This window comes from Falco naumanni, chromosome 1, assembly GCF_017639655.2.
Source record: "Falco naumanni isolate bFalNau1 chromosome 1, bFalNau1.pat, whole genome shotgun sequence".
Lineage (NCBI taxonomy): Eukaryota > Metazoa > Chordata > Aves > Falconiformes > Falconidae > Falco > Falco naumanni.
This window is the reverse complement of record NC_054054.1, coordinates 46971636-46991136: the sequence shown is the minus strand read 5'-3', so window position 1 is coordinate 46991136 and position 19501 is coordinate 46971636. Positions and strand designations below refer to the sequence as shown.

The 19501-nt window shown below is 39.0% G+C and overlaps 1 protein-coding gene and 1 non-coding gene across 9 annotated transcripts in view; both read right to left on the bottom strand.

The window, feature by feature from the left end:
* Nucleotides 1-4369: 4369 nt before the first annotated feature.
* NSD2 (nuclear receptor binding SET domain protein 2) overlaps nucleotides 4370-19501 on the bottom strand; it is a 102629-nt gene continuing 87497 nt past the window's right edge. For 7 of the 8 annotated variants that reach the window (XM_040592222.1, XM_040592214.1, XM_040592248.1 and 4 more), the window contains 13 exons: nucleotides 19072-19203; nucleotides 17894-18017; nucleotides 16683-16883; nucleotides 15825-16004; nucleotides 14634-14790; nucleotides 13695-13900; nucleotides 13153-13256; nucleotides 12629-12898; nucleotides 12417-12533; nucleotides 10393-10534; nucleotides 9540-9646; nucleotides 7780-7984; nucleotides 4370-6861 (listed from right to left, as the gene is read on the bottom strand). In XM_040592222.1, coding sequence (XP_040448156.1) covers nucleotides 6593-6861; nucleotides 7780-7984; nucleotides 9540-9646; nucleotides 10393-10534; nucleotides 12417-12533; nucleotides 12629-12898; nucleotides 13153-13256; nucleotides 13695-13900; nucleotides 14634-14790; nucleotides 15825-16004; nucleotides 16683-16883; nucleotides 17894-18017; nucleotides 19072-19203 — 2214 coding nt within the window. In that variant the 3' untranslated portion in view covers nucleotides 4370-6592. Of the gene's footprint in view, nucleotides 6862-7779; nucleotides 7985-9539; nucleotides 9647-10392; nucleotides 10535-12416; nucleotides 12534-12628; nucleotides 12899-13152; nucleotides 13257-13694; nucleotides 13901-14633; nucleotides 14791-15824; nucleotides 16005-16682; nucleotides 16884-17893; nucleotides 18018-19071; nucleotides 19204-19501 lie in introns of those variants that run through there. The other variant, XM_040592257.1, reaches the window with a different exon arrangement.
* LOC121082802 lies at nucleotides 10680-10812 on the bottom strand. Its single transcript, XR_005826131.1, has one exon.

The window sequence follows — 19501 nt, the reverse complement described above, 5'->3', positions numbered from 1 at the left end:
AAAGTAAATTTTCCTGACAGTCCTGATCTCAGTCTAGACTCAAAGTTAATCTTTAGTTAGTTAGTTCTTGTGCTGCACAGAGCAAGGTCATTTCTCAACAAGATCCTTTGGTGGGATCTGCAATGGATAAGATGCCAAGTGCAAAATAACAGTTCCACAGAGCAGGAAAGGAAGTTTCTGAATTATTTAATTAAACCCTGCCATTAGTCATACAGCTTCCAGAGTAAAACTGAAATGCTGAAGTTGGGTCTTTATTATTACAGCTAGTTGGTTGTTTTTACTTTGGGTTTTGTGTTTTTGGTGTTTTTTTGTAGGAAGGCCTACAGCAAATATCACCTGAAACTTTACTTTTCCATCTGAAAATAACTACCATACCTTATTTTCCAGGTGGAATCCTTGCTGTCTTTCTAATAGTTCTAAGAAGAAGGCAAGAATATAGCAAGAAATTGTTAAAGTCTCTATTGCTACCCCGAGGCTCAGGACGACACACAACTTATGGGGGGACTGAGCACACAGAACCTGTCTATGCTGGCTGGTAGCTAGGACATACTATCGGCAACCATCTTGCTTCTCTTTCACCTGGGACAATACAGATGTGTGTGTATAGGCAAGGTGTTCAACCATGAGCAACCTATTTCTGCATAGCTAAAATAAGTGCCAAGAAATAAAACTGAATTTTTGAGTTGTGGCTACTTGTGCTAACCAACCCTGGTGCCAGCTGTACTAAAATGGACTGACAAAAAAAATCTTAGCCTTTCAATTCCTGCCTTCTTTTACAATTAATACTACTATCCTCAGGAAAAAACCCCACACCACAACAGCAAACAATTAGGTCTCTTTTTCCATTTCAATAGTCAGCTCAACAAACTGAGTGAGGACCGACTTTTTCTTTTCCATTCTCAAAACTTTGCCATCACTTTAAGTCCAGGACAGGGATCCCAAAGCCTTCCCCTTCCTCTCAGCTGTGAGAAAACATGCAACTAAAACAATGGTTGACTCCTGGACAAATATGTGTCTTTTCTTTCTTGTTGTAAGGTGGTCCTTCATACTAGAGCTACAAAAGCAACTCAAAACTTCCAGCAAAGCTCACGGGAACTGTTTCTTTCTCTGCTGAGCCACATGGGTTACGACGTGAAACTGGCAATCATTTGGAGCCAGACAGAACAGCATGCTGCAGCCATGGAAGATGCCTCACACATTTTTTGCACACCTAGGAGATGTGCCTGTACTAGACCCGTTGCTTTAATGCCCATGTAAAGTCTTTGCCCTGATCACTGACAGTTGATTCGTCTCCCACCCACAAGAGCAGCACGTGTGTTCTCTACCTGTTTGCCCCACAGAGCTGTGGCACTCCAAGCTTTCTCCTGTGTGCATTTTTTGTATTTGTGTATTTTACAGGGATGATTTCAAATCATGCAGGTGTTTGTTTGGCTGGTTGACCCATCTCTTTTTAAATTTGTTGTTTGCTCATTATGCGTGGTTTTTTTCTCACAGTGATCTTTAGCTTTCTGCACCTGGTCCTGGTGGCCATTTGAGGTCACCATACCAGGCACTCAAAAATGCCCGTCAACTGTAATGGAGCCAGCGTCAACTGCTCCATAAAATCAGTAACTGCAGACTCTTAACCTTCCCACCCTGTTGTCCTCCTCTTCCTACAGTGAAATTCATACACGTAGTAGGTGTGCTGTGTAACCCCAGACAGGCCAGCCACCTGTGGCCTTTTGTCACAGTCCTCTGCTTCACCAGCTCTATGAGCACTAGTAAAAATAGTATCTACATTAAAGGATCTCTGCTTTTCAATGAATGTGCACCAAGGTGGAAGCAGGTGTTACTTCTCATGTTAAGTCTTTTGCTGGGCTAGTGCAGCAGCAGTCAGCTGAAGTAACCCAGCCGGAGGGGGGTTAAGTGATTACTGCCCTCTGCTGCTCAGTCTCTTCTCCCCAGGGGAGGTGTTACTCTGTTTAAAAAAAATAATAAAATATATATATGAGTTCTCTGATCTCTTTCAACTATGCCAGATGAATAAATGGATAGGAAGGGAGGTACCTCATTCTTTGTGGTCAGACAAGTTGCTCAGAGAAGCTGTGGATGCCCCATCCCTGGAGGTGTTCAAGGCCAGGCTGGATGGGGCTTGGAGCAACCGGGTCTAGTGGAAGGTGTCCCTGCCCATGGCAGGGGGCTGGATCTAGATGATCTTTAACATCCCCTCCAACCCAAACCATTCTATGACTCTAATCCGGAGCAGTAGGAACATGGATTAGTACCTATAAACCATATCCGAGACTCCACTGCACAGCACAGGCAAAGCTCCCCACGTCCTCCCCAACAGTCTCTCTCACAGTTGATTTAGCAGACAGGCGTTAAGTTTCTCAAATGGCAAAAACCTGTGGTTATTCATGACAGCAGCACAGGGACACAATCCTGATGCACAGCACCAGATGATCTCAGCAGAACAGTAATCCATTAGTATCAAAGCAATTTTCTGAAATGCTCTTTAAAATATATATATATATATATATGTATGTATTTATGTAGCTGCTGTCAGACACGGGAGATTCCATGCATGAAGTGAAACCAGACCCAAACAAAAACCCGGCTCAAAAAGCAAAATGCAGTCAAATTCAGACCAGACCAAGCAGGAGCAGCACCAGTGACAGCTAAACGAACCCAAGAGAATGGAACTGGTAGGATTCCATGACCAGTTAAAAGTTGTTAAAGCCTATGAAATTATGAGCAACAGGAAAGAGCACTGTAACAGGGAAAACTGGACTGCAAAAAAATGTCAACACTTTTGTGATGAGCAACACTGTGAAAACAAGCCAAAGCACAATCATTATCACCTCCATACAAGCTTAAAACTATTTGCACAGAGTCTCTGAGGAAGACTTGGAGTGTAAGTTTTCACTATGAAAGAACAACATCCAGTTCCCTCACTGCCAAACCATAGTATGTATCATTTCCCTTTTTTTTTCTTTAAAGAAAAAAAAAAAAAAGGTGCAAATATAACTATACAGATCTGTTTTACAAAAAAGAATTAGCAACTTCTTAAATAACTAGGAATGAATTTTAATATTTAATAAGACACTGAAGTTTCTCAAGCAATCAGACATGGAATAATGTGACTCAACAATGCGGAAAAATCCATTAATGTGTCTTTCAAGATATTTTGCTTTTCCAAGTAATTCAAATTAAAAAAAACCCTAAAAACTGACCATGAACACAAAGCTATTGAACAAAACAGACATTTAATTTGATTAATCTTCCTAGATTGTATGAAAATACATCTAACATATTCAATTGAAAATTGTTTCCATGCTTGCTCATGTGATAAAAGAACAACAAATTGTGAATTTGGCTATTGTGTACCAGCTTTGAGAAGTTTGCTGGAAAAGGAAATACTTCTTTCTACTTCGATGGCCAAGACACTAAGTACATAATTTAATGCCACATAATATGCCATACTTAGATGTTATTTTGATGAATTTATAACAGAAAATATTTCAAGTTACTGAATGCTAAAAAGAATTGAGTTGCATCATGAGGAAGCTTAATTTTTCCAAGATTGTTTTCCCCTGTATTTGAACAGTGGGAGAAGGAAAGCAGCGAAACAACTTTTCTTTCGTCTTCTTTTTTTACCAAAACTTCAGCCTATTTTCCCAGTGCTGCAGAGTAGGGCACAGCAGCCTTCGTTAAGACACCTAAAAACCACCTTTCCTGATTCAGAAACTAAACTTCTAGCAGATCACCACCTGAGTGACTTAGCTGAGCTCATGGCGTTACATGATCAGTACATACGAAGGGAGAACAGGATCCACATTTCTTTTACAGATCGATCTCCAAGTATGTGCTCAGCAGAAGGAACAAATTCCTCACAACTCAAAAGCAAACTCCCCAGTTTGCAGTCTCAGTGGTGCAAGCCTTTGTTGGCCCAAAGAGCTGAGTAGTAAAGAGCAGAGAAGAGGTAGAAGGAAGCAGAAAGTCAAGCAGCCACTTGCTAAGATCTGTTTGTGTGAATTTAACGTTACGAAAAGAGGGCTAAGAGGGGTTGCTTTGAATGCCGAAGTCTTTATTTACCCATAGACAGATACAAAATGGGTGGCTGACCTGCATCCTGCCATACTAAATGTGCTTGTGAGCCCACCTGAGAGGCAGGCAGGGAGCTGTAGGCTCTGTGACCGATCTTAGAATGGATGGTGTTCCTGCAGCAGTGCCCATCAGTAACTATTTGAGATGGTGGCTTCTGGAAGTGGGTATCTGCCTCTTAGGCCCTGGGGCATAACTGTTCCAGGGTGCCAGAGCTGTTACACCTATACATGAAGAGGAAAAAGCAACGAAACAACTACAAAATTAACAAATTATAAAAGCAATGGAATGTAAAGGTAAAATTTTATAATAACTTATTTAGAAGTATTCTTATAAAGCCTTCCTTACATAGTAACAGTATTCAAAGAATGGTCCCAATGACATCAAATTCCTTCATTTTGTTTAAAAGCAATGAGGAAAATCTTTCTGCTTTACTAGCTGATCTCACTTTCCTCTCCTTAAAAACCACTATTATAAAAACATACATAATACCATTTTTTCATTTTGGCTTTAGGCACATCTCATGCTTCAGTCCTGGTATAACAAATATCCATAGCAGAGGGAGTTTCCCCTCAAAATCAATTAAGAAATGTTCATTTTTAGCTCAAGTGCAAGGCTTGGCATACCACTTTAAAAAATGCAAAAATGTAACACTTCCCTCTATACTGAACTGTGCTATTTTTTCAAAATTGTTTGAAAAAAATTAACTTTCCAGCAGTGTTTACGAAAACGGATGAAAAGAACAAAGCAGTCTGGTCACAAAATAGAACCCAAAGAGTTCAGGATAGGGCAATGCTACATTTCAAACCTCTTTCCATAAATTTCTTCTAACGAAACCAAAGTTTTTACACGTTGGGAACAAAAGGGGATTTCAACAATTCCAAAAACTAAATCTGCAATCAAATCCTGAAGAAATACTTTGAAAAAAAAAATACACTTCCATGATATAGCAAGGCTTCATTTTCAAAAGGGCTACACAGAGTGCACTATTAAAGGCAAACTAAGCTAGAACATACACAAATTACTAAATGGACATGAAGGCGCACATTGTGTTTATATAGGCTAGGTAACAATGGCACAAGTCAAAACTTACTTGTAACACTGCCTAATCACACACCAATGACATGCACTGGGAAGAAAACAGGTAAAGACATTTTTCTTCACCGTTTTTTCCTAGTTCTAATATTAATTTCCATCAATACTAAATCTTGTATATTTATCTCTCTGCAAGTGTGAGAACCTAACGGGAGCAAACAATTCAAAACAGCTTTGCTGACACAACACAGTGGCAATAAGACAGTTGAGAGCAGAGCTCCTAAAAAAGTAAATAGTTTCAGTCTGCCAAGTCAAGTAGCCAGTTTTAGATAAACTACCAAAAGGAACAGAGTCAGGCTAAATTTCACATTAGAGTTGTTCCTTATGTGGTTCTTCAAAAATCCATTTCACTTTTAATTAGTTGTTTTGAATTTAGTTCTTGCACTTCAGTCAAGTTCCATCTTCTGTTTCATTCATGGGTTTTTCTCTGTTCCTTGTTGGGCATTTTTTGCATTATCACAAAGTTGTAATGCTTGGACTCCAAGCATTCCAAAGAAATGTTTGCCTCTGTGTTTTACTTGAAATTAAGGGGAAAAAAAATCAAGTAATTTTTTTCAAATAATAGGTTTGGCAAGATTATTTTTTTTTATTAAGGCACAAAAAACCTAGAGTATTGGGCCTCGACTGCAAAACAATATACCTTTAAATCCAGACTTGTACAGCTCTGCAAGATCAAGTTACTTCTATTTTGCTGGAATGAAATGCAGGAAAAAACAGTATAGAAAAAAATCTCTTCCAATGTAAGATTTCCCCTCTCTGGTACAGGGTGTGCCTTTCCCACCATGCACTGTATTTCTTGGTGGAAGGATATTTATAAACATGTTTGTTTAAGAATCATTGGAGAGCTATTTTATAAGAGCACAAACAAACTGTTATGTGTGTGGTTATAGCGAGATACGCACCTGGATCATGAATGGCATTCAAGCACTTGCTCAAAAACACACAAGGCAAGCAAATCTCATTGGGACCACAGACCAAGCCATTTTTACTTAAAAGGACTTGAGAGCTAATAACTTCTTTCAAGGATATACTATTTAAAACTTCTGTTGGTTGACAAATACTAACTCAAAAACCTATGTTTATGCCTACCTGATTTGATTTTAACCTACCTCCAGCCTGAAAGTATTTTGGAGGGAACCTTTTACATTCGCAACAATTCAAGTGTAACTGTAATGCAGAGTAATAAGTTTGGTTTGTCCTGAAATTTTCTGAACTATGCAGTTCGTTATCAGTGCAGAAGCAGCAGGAGACTGCTGTCGTTGGCTCAGTGGATTTATAAAAAACAAAACAAAACAAAATAAAAAAATCCCCCCCATGTAACCTTTACAGAATATATGTAAAATTGTGTCCTTCCCTGGTCATATTCACAACTTATCTACAAGATAGTGTTGGCAGTAGCAACTGCAGTCCATGACTATTTGCATTCAGCTCTCATCCATCTGTTCCTCTGCTTTCTCTTAGGCTTCAACTTGTTCAGTTTTTTGCGGGGTTTCTCAGACTTCTGAGTTTCAACAGAATCCACCCCGAGAACATGTTCAGAGCAGCATAACTGTCCATTCAACATAGAATTTAGTACTGTCCCATCTTGGTGTTCCTTGCAGAAAGAATTTGGGCAGAAGTGGCAGAAAGAAACAGAAGGTTTGCCACAAACATCACAGTGGTGCCAAGGACACTCCCACTTCCCTGCAATCAAAACCAAAGAGCGCATTAGTGGGGAGTACAAGGTGTCATCATCTTTTAAACAAGTGTTGTGTTTTAGCAGCTGAACAATACACGATTTTCCTGACAAAGCACGATGAGACAGCAACTATCAGGGCTAATCTCAAAAATCAAAATGCTACATCATACTTCTAAAGCTCAACTGACAGCAGGAAGTAGCAGACTCTACATCCTCTCATTTGAATACAGCAGTCAACTCTAGCTAGAAGAAATTATTCAGGCTTTATTCAACAGCATTTTATAGAGCTTGCATCTGGTAGGGCATCCAAACATCCAGTCAACTGCTGCCTACAGTTACAATGCTCGCCTGTTTGTTGCAAGTTTTGCTCAGGGACGGCTAGTGTGCTTTACCTAGAGACATCCTTTTGCCCCAGCATATTTTGTCAGTCACCGTTTTACTTGTCTCTAGAATAACAGGCTTTGCCTGCTTCACTTCTTCATAGCCCACCTGACACGGCTGACTGGAACCAGGTAGCTCCTGTGGTTGGTGGGACTGCAGCCTCATGTCTGCTGCCCTTAACATTTTCCTACTCGCCTTGTTCCAGATGCTGCTGCTATTTTTTTGGCTTGAACCAAAGTGGCTTCATGCGTTTCTTAGATATAATCAACTTTGCTGTGACAGGGCCACAGTGCTCCTACCAAGTGATGTACTCAGTCACCTACACTTGGTAAAACAAAAAGCTCATTTTGCCAGAGAGGCAGGAGAAAGGCTGTCATCTTGTCTCCACACTCAAGATGAGCTCCCACATGATGCACGAACAAAGTTCTCACCATACGAGAACAATGTTTTCAAGATGACACCCTTGACAAGGTTTCAGTGCAATAAATGAGGCACCTGCACAAGTTTTTATTTACAGAATTTTAAGAGGCAAGCTGACTCACCAAAAGGACGTTTCACCAAACCAAGACAGGAGAGATGATAAGCTTTAGTACAAGATTTCCTGTCGCACAATACCAGCTGGCCTCCATCACCACAACGGAAACAATCATCTTCAGATTGTTTCTTCCCTTCATTTTTCGTTCTGCGTCTCCGTGTTCTCTTTTTGGTCTTTTTGCCTTTTTCTTCTGAGGCATTAGTGGAAGAATTCTAAAAGAGTAAGATCCAAATCTGTAAATGCCTGTTTTGCACAGGAAAACCACCACACAGCCTAGCAAAACTGTTGGCATGCCTGGCAGGCCTGTGCATGCAGGGAAAAATTTGCCTTGGCGCAGACTTATCCAGTGCCTCACCATGCCTCTGTGTTGACAAAAAAACTCCACACTGACCCTTGTGAAAAGCTACTCCAAAACCAGATCTTGTCCCTACAATTCCTTCTTACTGGGAAGCTCTTCCACTTTCTTATCAATGGGAAAAGGTCTTCCAATTTCCAGCCTAATCTACTTGCGGCTAATGTACCCCCATCTTGTTCTTGCAGCACCAATCACTTCAATATCCATTTTTCTCTTCCACTTGTGTACTCACGCTCGAATTACTAAAACGAGTGTCCTCTTCTCTTTGAAGAACAGACAGCAGAATTTCAGGAACTGCAGCTGTGCCCCTAATGCTAGAAAGAATATACCAAACCTCACCCGTATTTCAATCTGACATTCTGCTGCTTGCATTTCAACTCTCCTTCACGAAATCATAGAAAAAAACCGTTCTGGATGTTTTTTCAACATTCCTACCATCATTCCTTCCAACCTCACCCCAGTAATCATTACCTACTTTCTTTAAAATTAGCCCATTCTATCTACCAGTGCAGACATCCCTGCAAAACTGAACTGTATCTTTTCATTTCTTTATGGCTGTCTGTGTAAATTGACCACAAGCTTAAGTGAAACCTCACTTTAGCCTAACCCTTAACAAAAACCAGCTGGGTGAATTCTGGAGATTTTAAGTCCACCTGATACTGAGCAGTATGTAGGAGCACAATAAAGTGCTGCCTTTCTATATCCACAGGTGAGATTTTTTCCTCGCACTCCTATGCCAGCCCTTCAGGAAGCCCCATCAACTGCTGGATTACAGGTTTTAAATTAACTTTGTATGACACAAATCATACAGGTCATTTCTTGACGTGATTTGGTATCATTCAAAACTTACATTTCAATTTAATGTTTTTTAACAAATCTTAACAAAATAATCATATTTTAAGGTTTAGATGGCAGAAATATAAACCCCAGTATCCAAATAATCTTGCTGACTGTAGTTAGGCTTGTTCTTAGTCAGTTTCTACCTCCTACAATCCTTCCCATCCCCACACTTCAAATGGGACTGGGAAGGTTACTCCTCCTGTAACCCCTTTTTTAATATGCTTTTGATTCCAGAAGCTAGCACCAGCAGCTAGCAATATTTCTTATTCAGGACCCAAAGTAATAAATTTCTCATAGGAGAAACTGGAGAAAACGTTTTAGGATGCTCGCAAAACCTTGCTCGCCTGCTGTACTATTACAGCATAAAAACGTATTCTTCAGCACCAAAGTTATGTTTGGCAAAAGGGTGCCTCCATCTTCCCAAGAAAGGGAAACCATAAGCTTCTTCCTCAGAGGACAGGTACCCTGTGTTCAAGCAGCATCGACCCTTATAACAACACAAAACTGGTCCACCAAAAAAAATAACAAGGCTAGTAGGCGAGATACTGTTAAAATTTCAATGCATTACTTGCCTTTGGTCTGTCCCCAAGAAATCCACTGCAGTTTGGGGCACCACATTTGCAGACTGTTTTTTCATTGCCCAGACAGTCAAGGTTGTAATTAAAGGTCAACTCTGTACCTGAGTGAGATAAGACATACCCTTTCGTTATGAAGGACAAGGTAACAAAGCCTATCAAAATTATTACAAACAGATACAGGTTTCATTATCTGTTGCCTGGTTTTCAGACTATCTGTCTGCTGATCTTTTAGCATAAGATTTTCCCCCTCTTTACTGCTCATAAGCATTGACAATGATTAACTAGACGCCAGTACAGCATGACATCTTATGCAATTACATTTAAAAATAAATTGGTCTGACCTCACAACACTGTGCATGTGTTGTGTCTGGTCTACATACACACACATTATATATCTCTATATCTCTATATACAGAGCTAGGCATACCTATAGATAGACAGATATATGTGTACGCGTGCATGCGTGTACACAAACCAGAATACAAATACTTTCAAACAGCCGCCTACATCCACTCCTTAAGCTTATTTTCTCCACTTGAAAAGATGCAGAAGTACTGTTTGAGATAACTAAAACAAAAACTGTGCTCTACAATGTGAAACGAATGCAAAGATACTAACTAGGGGCTCTTTGGTGTTCCCTTAGAAGCAAGCAACAAAAAGCAGCCATGGGACTCTCTATTAAGAAACATTAAAGTAAAAGGCAGATCACAAAGCATCTCTTCCGTGTGCCGAGTTCTCTACAAAGACATTTGCACTGAATCAGTTAAACCATGACCGTCCCACCCATAAGCGTGCAAAAGTCTTAACTCAGGGAATATTAAACCAAACCCAACATAAGCTGATATACCTGCAGGAATGTCGCACACAGCAAACAGGCCGACACGGGTGTCTCCATTTACTGTCCATTTTAGGGTTTCACAATTTGGTTGGCAGCTGTGATTCATAAACCGAGAATAATTTCCTTTGGGGCCAGCATCAATAATACGGTCCTGGAGATCAAACCAGCAACAGAATGAATGTTTTTTCTCCCCCCTCCCTTGCAAAAAATTAAATAACCATAAATTATTTCAGTAGTTGCATTCAAAGCAGACATGGTGTTGCTATCCAGAAGCACACAAGCAAACTGATGGTACATGTTGTATTGAAAACTGTAGTGTCTCATGTGGCCTGGAACGTGACACTCCCAAAGCAATACTCATGCTCTAGCTCACATTTTCCCAGCACCCATCGCAGCCACACACGGCAGGATAAGCGTTCTTGTGAGCACTGTGGTGGTCATGTCAAAGAACCCCCTCCCTCCCTCCAGAAAGCCTCAAAACTCGAACTCAGTCCATTTACCTTTTACTTTGCATTCACAAAGCTGTGACACATTTACAAATACTGTGCTTTATGGTATTTACCAAGTCACTGCATGATTACTTGCAGAGATTACCAGTTTCTCACCAGCTTTCTTTCCCCAAATCAGCCTAGTTTAAACAAAAACAAGCTCTTGGTAACGTAAAAAAATCCCATCCCTACACACAATTGCCTTTTAATTTTTATCTTCACCAAACATATCAGACTAACAAAATAAAATAAGTCTTGAAACAGCCAGAACTGTGTTTCTTTGCAGAGCTGCTTAAGAAAACCTTGCTTATTTATGAAATAATATTATAGTTTCCTTCTAACTCATTTTTATAATGCACATATATGATTGTCATGACTACGCGCACATACATCCAGGCACTCTAACTGCATGGCCAGCTCAGCCTCACAATAACAGGCATTTTTGCAAGATAAAACCAATCAGCATTTGTTAACTATGGCAAGAGTCAAATACATATTTGGTCCAGATATCTAAACGCACTGATGTTGTATGTCAGCTTAGTAGCGGGGTGAGAAACTCAAGTGTTCAGAGAATTCTGGTTTCACCATTCTTGGGTGATAACCCCTGTGCAGGAGCTCCTCAGTTACAGGACTAATGAAAACAGTAGCTGTGGAAATACAGAGCAGGACAGTCTTGAGCAAAATAAAGGTGATTACGACTGAAAAAATATACAGGACTGACAGCCAATTCTTTGTTTTTTCTCCTAAGTAGCCGTTTGGGGACTGAAGCTAATATATATATATATATATATATATATATATATATATATATATATAAAATCAATGCCCTCTGTTGTCCAGGTTTTCTAATTTCTTCTCTTTCTCAGGAATAAAATACTCAGAGGTGTGCACAGAGAACCACAGATCCTGAATTAATTTGCTGCATTAATTAATCTGCTGGATTACTTTGCTGCAGAATCGATACGTGGAGTGCTGGCTGGCTACAAAATGCAGTTAGTGCTTTCAGAAAAGTTTCTACAAAAGCACAAGTCTAGTTTTGCTATAAACAAAGAAAACCATGCATAGCAGCAAAAAAGAATAAATGCCCAATATAGGACACAGCCTCACAACTATATTCCATGCCATTCTCATGTGAGATTTTTTTGTGGTTAAAGTTTCAGTAAAAGGATTGCTAACAGTAATTCTTTCAACTGTATCATTACTATTTCCCGAAACTTCATACTTCCTTTTAAGACTAGGTAAATAAATATGGTTGCTGTAATTGATTTCGAGCAACAAAGCACAATTTATAGACCTTAACATATTATAGACTTTATTACATTATATAATAATTATAGACTTTATTACATTACACACTTAGAACTAATGAGATGCACTATATATATATAGAATGGAGCAAGCAGGCACAGAAAATACAACATTGTGAATACATGGAACTGCAGAACATCAAAGGTAGCAGAGTGCCCTACCAAGGTAATCAACAGAAGGAAAAAAGATCAAAATAATGTTATAATTAAACAAGGGAAAAAATATACAATACTATACCTTATCAATAGTAAGCATATAGAAGTGGGTGATGTCATTTTCATGTGCATATTTGATTCTTGCCATACATTCCTCTTCATCAATGAGTTCACCAACATACTCATTCACAAACTCTCCCTGAAAGATACCAAGTATCACTAGTAAAGTATATACCAAACCCACAAACAACATCACAAGTCACCGATTCTTTGCCAGGCAAGAATGATTCATACCTTTTTGATGTCCCTCTTAGCAACCAGACCCCACCCTTTGCCGTCAGTTTTGATGATCTTTGTCTCAGGGTACTGACGTTTTGTAAAGCACTGGTTTTGGCACCGTTCTCCAGCTGGACAAACTTGTGGATGGCATTCGTACATCAGCATCCGATTTAGGCACTCAGAGTCAAAGCCACAAGGGTTTTCATCTGTGGGTTTGCAGTTGCACTTGGGAATCTCAGAAATGTCAGCAGTATATATCTGCACTTTACCACAAGGTTTATTGACCTGAATAATACACCAAAATAGTTCAAAGATCACTATAAAACATTTGAATTTATTTTAAGTTATTGCAGTGGTTACTGATTTGGTTTTGCAATACTAGATGTTCCAATGGAAGCAAAATTTCATCATATCATGACTATAAAAGCATGATTACCAGCACATCATTGTACCCTCTCCGCCCCATCTCACCACTCAGCTCTTCCACTCCACCGCTGGCTTAGACCTTTGAGTATCCAGTGAATTTTCTCAAACTTTACCTTAATATGCTTGTATGGTGGAGGTTTACGTTCACTTTCTTGGGTTTCTTTGGCTTCTCGCTGTAGCTTTATTTCTCGAAATCGAGCTTCAGCTTCTTGCAAAGCTAAAAAAGATTGTTGTATTAACAGAAAGGCTAGAAAGAGGATTCCTTCCCCCAAGCTGACTTCCCATGTGTGTTAAAGAATCATCTTCTACTTCCTAGTCCCATCAATCAATTTTCTTGCAAACAATGTTTCTGGAGCATTAATGCTCTTACCGTATATGTATCAATTCTACTCTTTTTGTCTCCCAGTTAGACTCACCATTTCCTTTCCAGAAAGTAAAAACCATGAGAAATCACTCCCATTAGATGCTAGGCTTTTACAAGCCATGAAAATAATGCTTTCATTCACAGCAATAGTGACTACTGCCCAGGACACCAAAACATTTTTTTAATTCAATATCGTAAAACAAATGTACAAATTCAGACCCAAGGCTATGTGTGAAGAAAGTAAAGCATGCATACCACAAGATTAATTTTTGTTTACTTTTAGCTACGTACCATTTTTGAAGACTTTTCCAATTCCTTTGATCCCGTGGTATCTACTCCCTCTGTCTCCCTCCATGTAAGGGAACACCCGTGCTTGGTGCGTCCAATAGTAATCCTTAGAACCAAAGAAAAACACAGGAAATTCTCCGATTTCATGCTTCATTTTCTGGATATTTGGGGGAACGTTTTTCGGATGGCAAACTTCTGCAGGCCACCATCTAGCACAGACGTAGAAATAAAAAAAATACAGCATTTTAGTCAAGGTCTTTCTGCAACAGTTTAACAAAATCACCCTAAACAGCAGTAACTGATTATTACTTCTAAGATCCAAGTGGATTTAAAATCTTTTCCTCCCCCCACTCACTAGGCAAAGAGAGAAGACAGGACTAGAGAAGGAAAGCCCAACGCTCAAATCTGTGAGGCGCTTTTGCAGCCTGCAAGATAAACATACACATGAAGCGCCTTGCATCTGGTTAGCAATAACATCATCTTTAACAAGACCTGCAATCACTGTAACTGTCAAAGATCAAGAGACAGCTGATAATAGCTATTAATGCTTTCTGGGATAAACCCCACCCACCTCTGTCTCACTCAAATCTCAATGAAGTGTAAAACACTGACAACCTGAGTGACTTCTCTCCCAGCCTGCAAGGCAGTAATTTAGCCCATTACAAGTTATACCAGCTTAATTATTTGAAGAGATCTCTGAAACAAAAAGGGTTGAAGACTCATGCACTGGAAACAGATGTCAGAAGACCACAAGGAGTCCTGTATGGGTAATGCCTTGGCCCAGAGCAGCAGTGAAGCTACAAGTCTATGAACTTGAACCTTGCAAGAAGATGGGGTCCCTAGTTCACAGAGGAATGGGAAATCTATGTGCAGCAAGGCTGGCCTACAGAAGCAACCAACTGTATGATCCTGTACTGTAAAAAATAAAACTATTAATCAGACCTGTAATTTCCCAGTTTAACCCAAATAATATCCTGGAAATGGAGCTTCTTCCCTGCCCTGCAGTCATTGCAGTACCAGCTCCCATCTGGCATTTCAATGTTTAAACAGTCTGGGTGAAACGCTGCAGGACATGACTCGCAGCACAACAAGCTTCCTCCTTCAGAGAGAGAGAGTGGAAAAAAAAAAAGGTTGGAAACATCAAGACAAAAATAACAGTTTTGCATCCCAACCAGGTTCGAAGTAGTGCAATACACATGTGGTAGGCTCAGTTAGAAAATAAATGGTTAAAACATGCTGGCCTGCAACAAATACGTATCGTTTAGTTGTGTACAAAACCCAAAAGGTCCTTACTAATTTGAATGCTTAACAGACTAGGATTAGTAATATATACAAAATAACAAGCAAGCTAGTGATAAAAAAGCCAGAATAATGTACCACAAATTATGATTACTTTGTTTTACTTTAATGACTACATTATAGTTAACATAGTTTACTATATATTAATATTTCACTGTCTGCAAAATTTTAACAGATTTCTCTTGTGGTTTTTTTTCCTGGGGGGAGAGGGAATGAGGTTGGTAGTTCGCTCCATGAATTATCAAGTGGAAAGTTACCTACAGCTTAAAAGCTGCTATGCTGCACGTTAATTTGTTACCAAATCAGGTGAAATTTCACTGCTACAGTTTAATCAGCACTATGAATTTTGTGGTTCTCAATAAGAAAAACAATTATTGTACAACATAAAACATAACACTGTTAATTAGTGGCTCTCCCAGCAACAACTAATACTGATTCAGTTTGCTGTCTGTGCTAAACTAAAAGCAACTCTTAAAATATTTACGTTTTAATGTTACATATTAGCAATAAAGAAAAAGCTTCAGCACACTGAACACAGGGGAAAGCACAGAGATACTTCTCATGACGTGTCTCTGGTAAAGAATTAAATCAAATTTCTGGTTGCTGGACAACGTCCAAGAAAAATTCTTTAACAAATGGTATCTGCAAAAAAAAGGATACTCAAAAACCTGAAGCAGCACAAGCCAACCTGAAGTTATTTCAATACCTAACAGAGCCTAACTTAATATGCCACATTTCTAATGATTTTCTATAAATATATTAGCAAAATAAAATTTAAATTAAAGATTAAAACGCTCTGATGCTGCATTTATGAAGAGTTTTGCATCGGTTTACCTTTTGAACACACAAAGCACCAGCTGACATTGACATGCGCATGATGACTTTTTCCTTTCATGGCAGTGAAATGATTCGTACAAACAATGCTGTTGGAAGCGATGACTGCACATCCCGCAGCAATGCAAACGTCTCCAGCATGGTATGCAACAGGACAGCGAACGCAACGCATCATCTTTCCTAGCAAAGCAGAATACTGCCACATTATTTTTGAACAAAACCGATTCATTATTTGAGCTAAAAAACGGTAGTACTGCCTGAGGGAGCCTACATACACAAAAAAAATGTATCAATTATGTTTTCAAAGCCTGCATATTTGCATTTAGCAACAATACTGAATTAACAAAGGTTTTTTTAAAAAACCTTACACTGAGTTTAAAGCACGATAATATTTAAACATGAAGGCTTTAATTATGCATACCAGGGTAGACAAGCTTTCCTCAGTCACGCAATTTTGTCTACAGATGTTGCCCAAAGCTAAAAATATGCACAGAATCAAATGTCTCCCCATTCCGCGAGCCTTGCCGCAGTATTTGTACATTCACAGGTCTTGCCCTCGCTCTGCTCAGCCTGTCTCTCCTCATCATATATGCATTCTAGATCTCATTCTCTCTTGAGAAGAAAACATGGTTAGCTATAGATAACTGAAAGCCAGTTAAAAAAAGAACACAACCAAGGTAAATACTCAAGTTGGCTAAAAATGGTTCAATTATTGTTTTTAAAAGATTCTGAATCGATCAATAGTGTATGCGTGCCTGAAAAATTGCAGCTAGCAGCTATTAAATGGGCAAATTCCTTACCTTAACATACCATAAAAAGACTTAATTCATCAGTCATAAAAACGTAAAATGAAACTACCTTTTGAAATTCGTGGATGTAAGGGGTTACTAACATGACAACTCAGGCAGCTGTGGAGAGGACATCGAAACCCCCTGTTCTCAAACACAGTAAGATGAAATTTTTTCACACAAGCTTCATGGTAGAATTTTCCACAATGGGATACGACGCAGCGTTTCACATCTGCCTTTCTCTCCTTACACACAAAACAGGTATGCACACCTAATGGCAAAAGTAATACAAATAATGTAACTAATTTTTCACCCAAACACGTGAATTTAAAATGCTTCTGCTGTGAGTTTTTGTTATGCATGAGGAAGTTGCTTTTGTTGTGGATTTTTCTTTTAACAAACCCAGATCAAATCCTCTTATTTGATGCAAGTCTATTTACTTTAACTCTTCAGTAAATACTAATCTGCTCAGATACATATAAAAATGAAGTTACAATGCAAACCCATTGCAGTTAAAATTGTACACAACACCCAAAGCTCACCGATCTGCTTTTACATTCTTATTTATAAGCCTCAGTACACCGGGATGACTGTGAATTTAATTTTTTTTTTTTTTTTAAAGCAGTGAACTAGGATAATGAGTTGTCTGTGATCCTGTGAAATTTGAAGCAGGTCCACAAACCAAAGACAAGCATCCTCTAATTTTCTCTCTGGACCGCTTGGAACACCTTTATTTTGAAGCAGCCTTGTTCCAACAAGGTTTACTGTGTGTACTGAAATAAGCTTATGAGCAAGAACGCAAATCTTTTATGTAAAGTTTTGAGATTCAGAACTTCCAAGCAGTTATTATAGGATTAAAAGCAAATGAAATTAATAGCAGTAAGGTAGTCTTTTAATAGGAAGAGCGGAAGATTGATATAGACAGACTGAAAAAGGACTTAAAATGTTTCACTTGCTGCTTTTTTCTAGGATTTCTTAACTCTTTGTGGCAGACTAAATCGAATCTGTAATTGTACTCAGAGAGCAAATATTGTGCAGTTAAGGTGGCAATGGAATTCAGACTAAATCAGCCAAGTTACAAGACAGTTCTCACTGAAAACAGAGTGAGCTTTCTAAAACATGGCACACTTAATGGTACTATATGAATTCCCACCCTGTCAGGCACCAAAGGATAAATATGGTTTCTCCAAAGATACATACTCTGTCCAGGAGGATTTCCTAGAACAACTTATGGGAAAACTACAACTTTTTTTTTTAATTAATAGAAAGGGACAAACTTGCCTGATGTACATTCACTACAAATGAATTTTCCTGCTGGTCTTCCAGAGAGGCCAAGGCAGCTTACATGAAAAGCTCGATAGCAAAGTCCTTCACACAGTAGGAGATCACCTGTTTTTTCACACAGCTTTTACAACACAAAGGCATTGAATGTTAAAGAGAAGTTCATATGTGGAAAAAACTGTTTTCTTTATTCCTTTTCATATATTGCTCCTGAAAATCTCTCTTCCCGTTGTGGAAACCAAATTTAACAAGTGAAAGATAATTTTACAAGCATCATCACATGCCCTGGCTTCCAGTAGAAACAGGTAAGAGTCATTAAACCGCTAGAAATACCACTCATAGAACCACGGTTCATGAGTAAATATAATCTGACAGAAAAAAGGAAAAGAAAAAAAAGCTTTAAGAAATTTTCCCTGAGCACACTGATGCATCTGAGTAGTGTTAAAAAGCATCCTTATTTTCCTCCTCCTTGGCAAGAGGAGATTAATCTAGGTGGCACAATGATACTTGTATGTCTGAGTGGTTAGCAATGACACATGCATAACTAAAAATGAACCGAACAATAATGCTGGCAGGATTTAAGGGATTAGCCAACATTTACAGACGGCTATAACCTCATCATGACTACGTACAAGAAATGGAAATATAACTGCTTGCCCAGTCTCGTGAAAACAAATTCCATCTGTTCATTTGTATTGTGCAGTCATTTCATAATCTAAGCACTCTCTAGAACAGTTTGAGAAAGCTTTTTGCTTTCAATTAGCTTGCCACACACACGCGGCTACCAATGCATCACTGCAATCTCTGCTGCAGTAGCACAAAACCCACTGGGTTTTACTTCCCCCTCTTTATTAACAGATAAGCGAGCAGCTCTTCTCAATCATTTAACTAGTTACCTGGCAACACTCATGCACTTATTCTGAGGTACAAATTACGCTTATCATAGAGATCTGGAAACTCAAGCAGAAAGGCTAAGTCACTTACTGGAGGTCAAGAAAAAATAGTAACTAGGAATTAAGAACGCCATTTACTGCCACGGCACCCTCACCGCTAACAGACATCTCAGACACACATGATAAGCCTGTTTCTGGCCTATTACTGTCATTTTCATATTTAAAAAGACCTTTTCTAGGAAACCTCAGAAAACACGGCTCACTGCCCCAGCTAACATCTCTCACCTGACACACATATTCTTTTTTTGTTCCTGCTCCTCGCTCAGATTTTTTGGATGATATAGACACTTCAGTCTGAGTTTCATCAGCACTTTCATAGGGAGACTCTGACCGCTCATCTCCTTGGCCATCGGAGATCTGAAGATTAAACATACGTGTTAGAGAAAGCAGTCATGTGTGGTCAATTTTGTACAGAATATCATCTGAAGGAAGCAAACAGGCTGCAGTTCAAACTAGCAGATTTAGGCACACTCCTTCAGTTTGGTTTCCCCCACCTTTAAAAAACAAGCTCAATTAATACCAGAGTATACATTTGTGGAGGTCTCATCAAAAGGACTATATAACAATCATCCCCAGCAACTCAAAAGCAGCCAAAACAAAACACCAAAACTTCGTAATACAGCTTTTTATTTACACTCAGTTCTGTAATACAGTT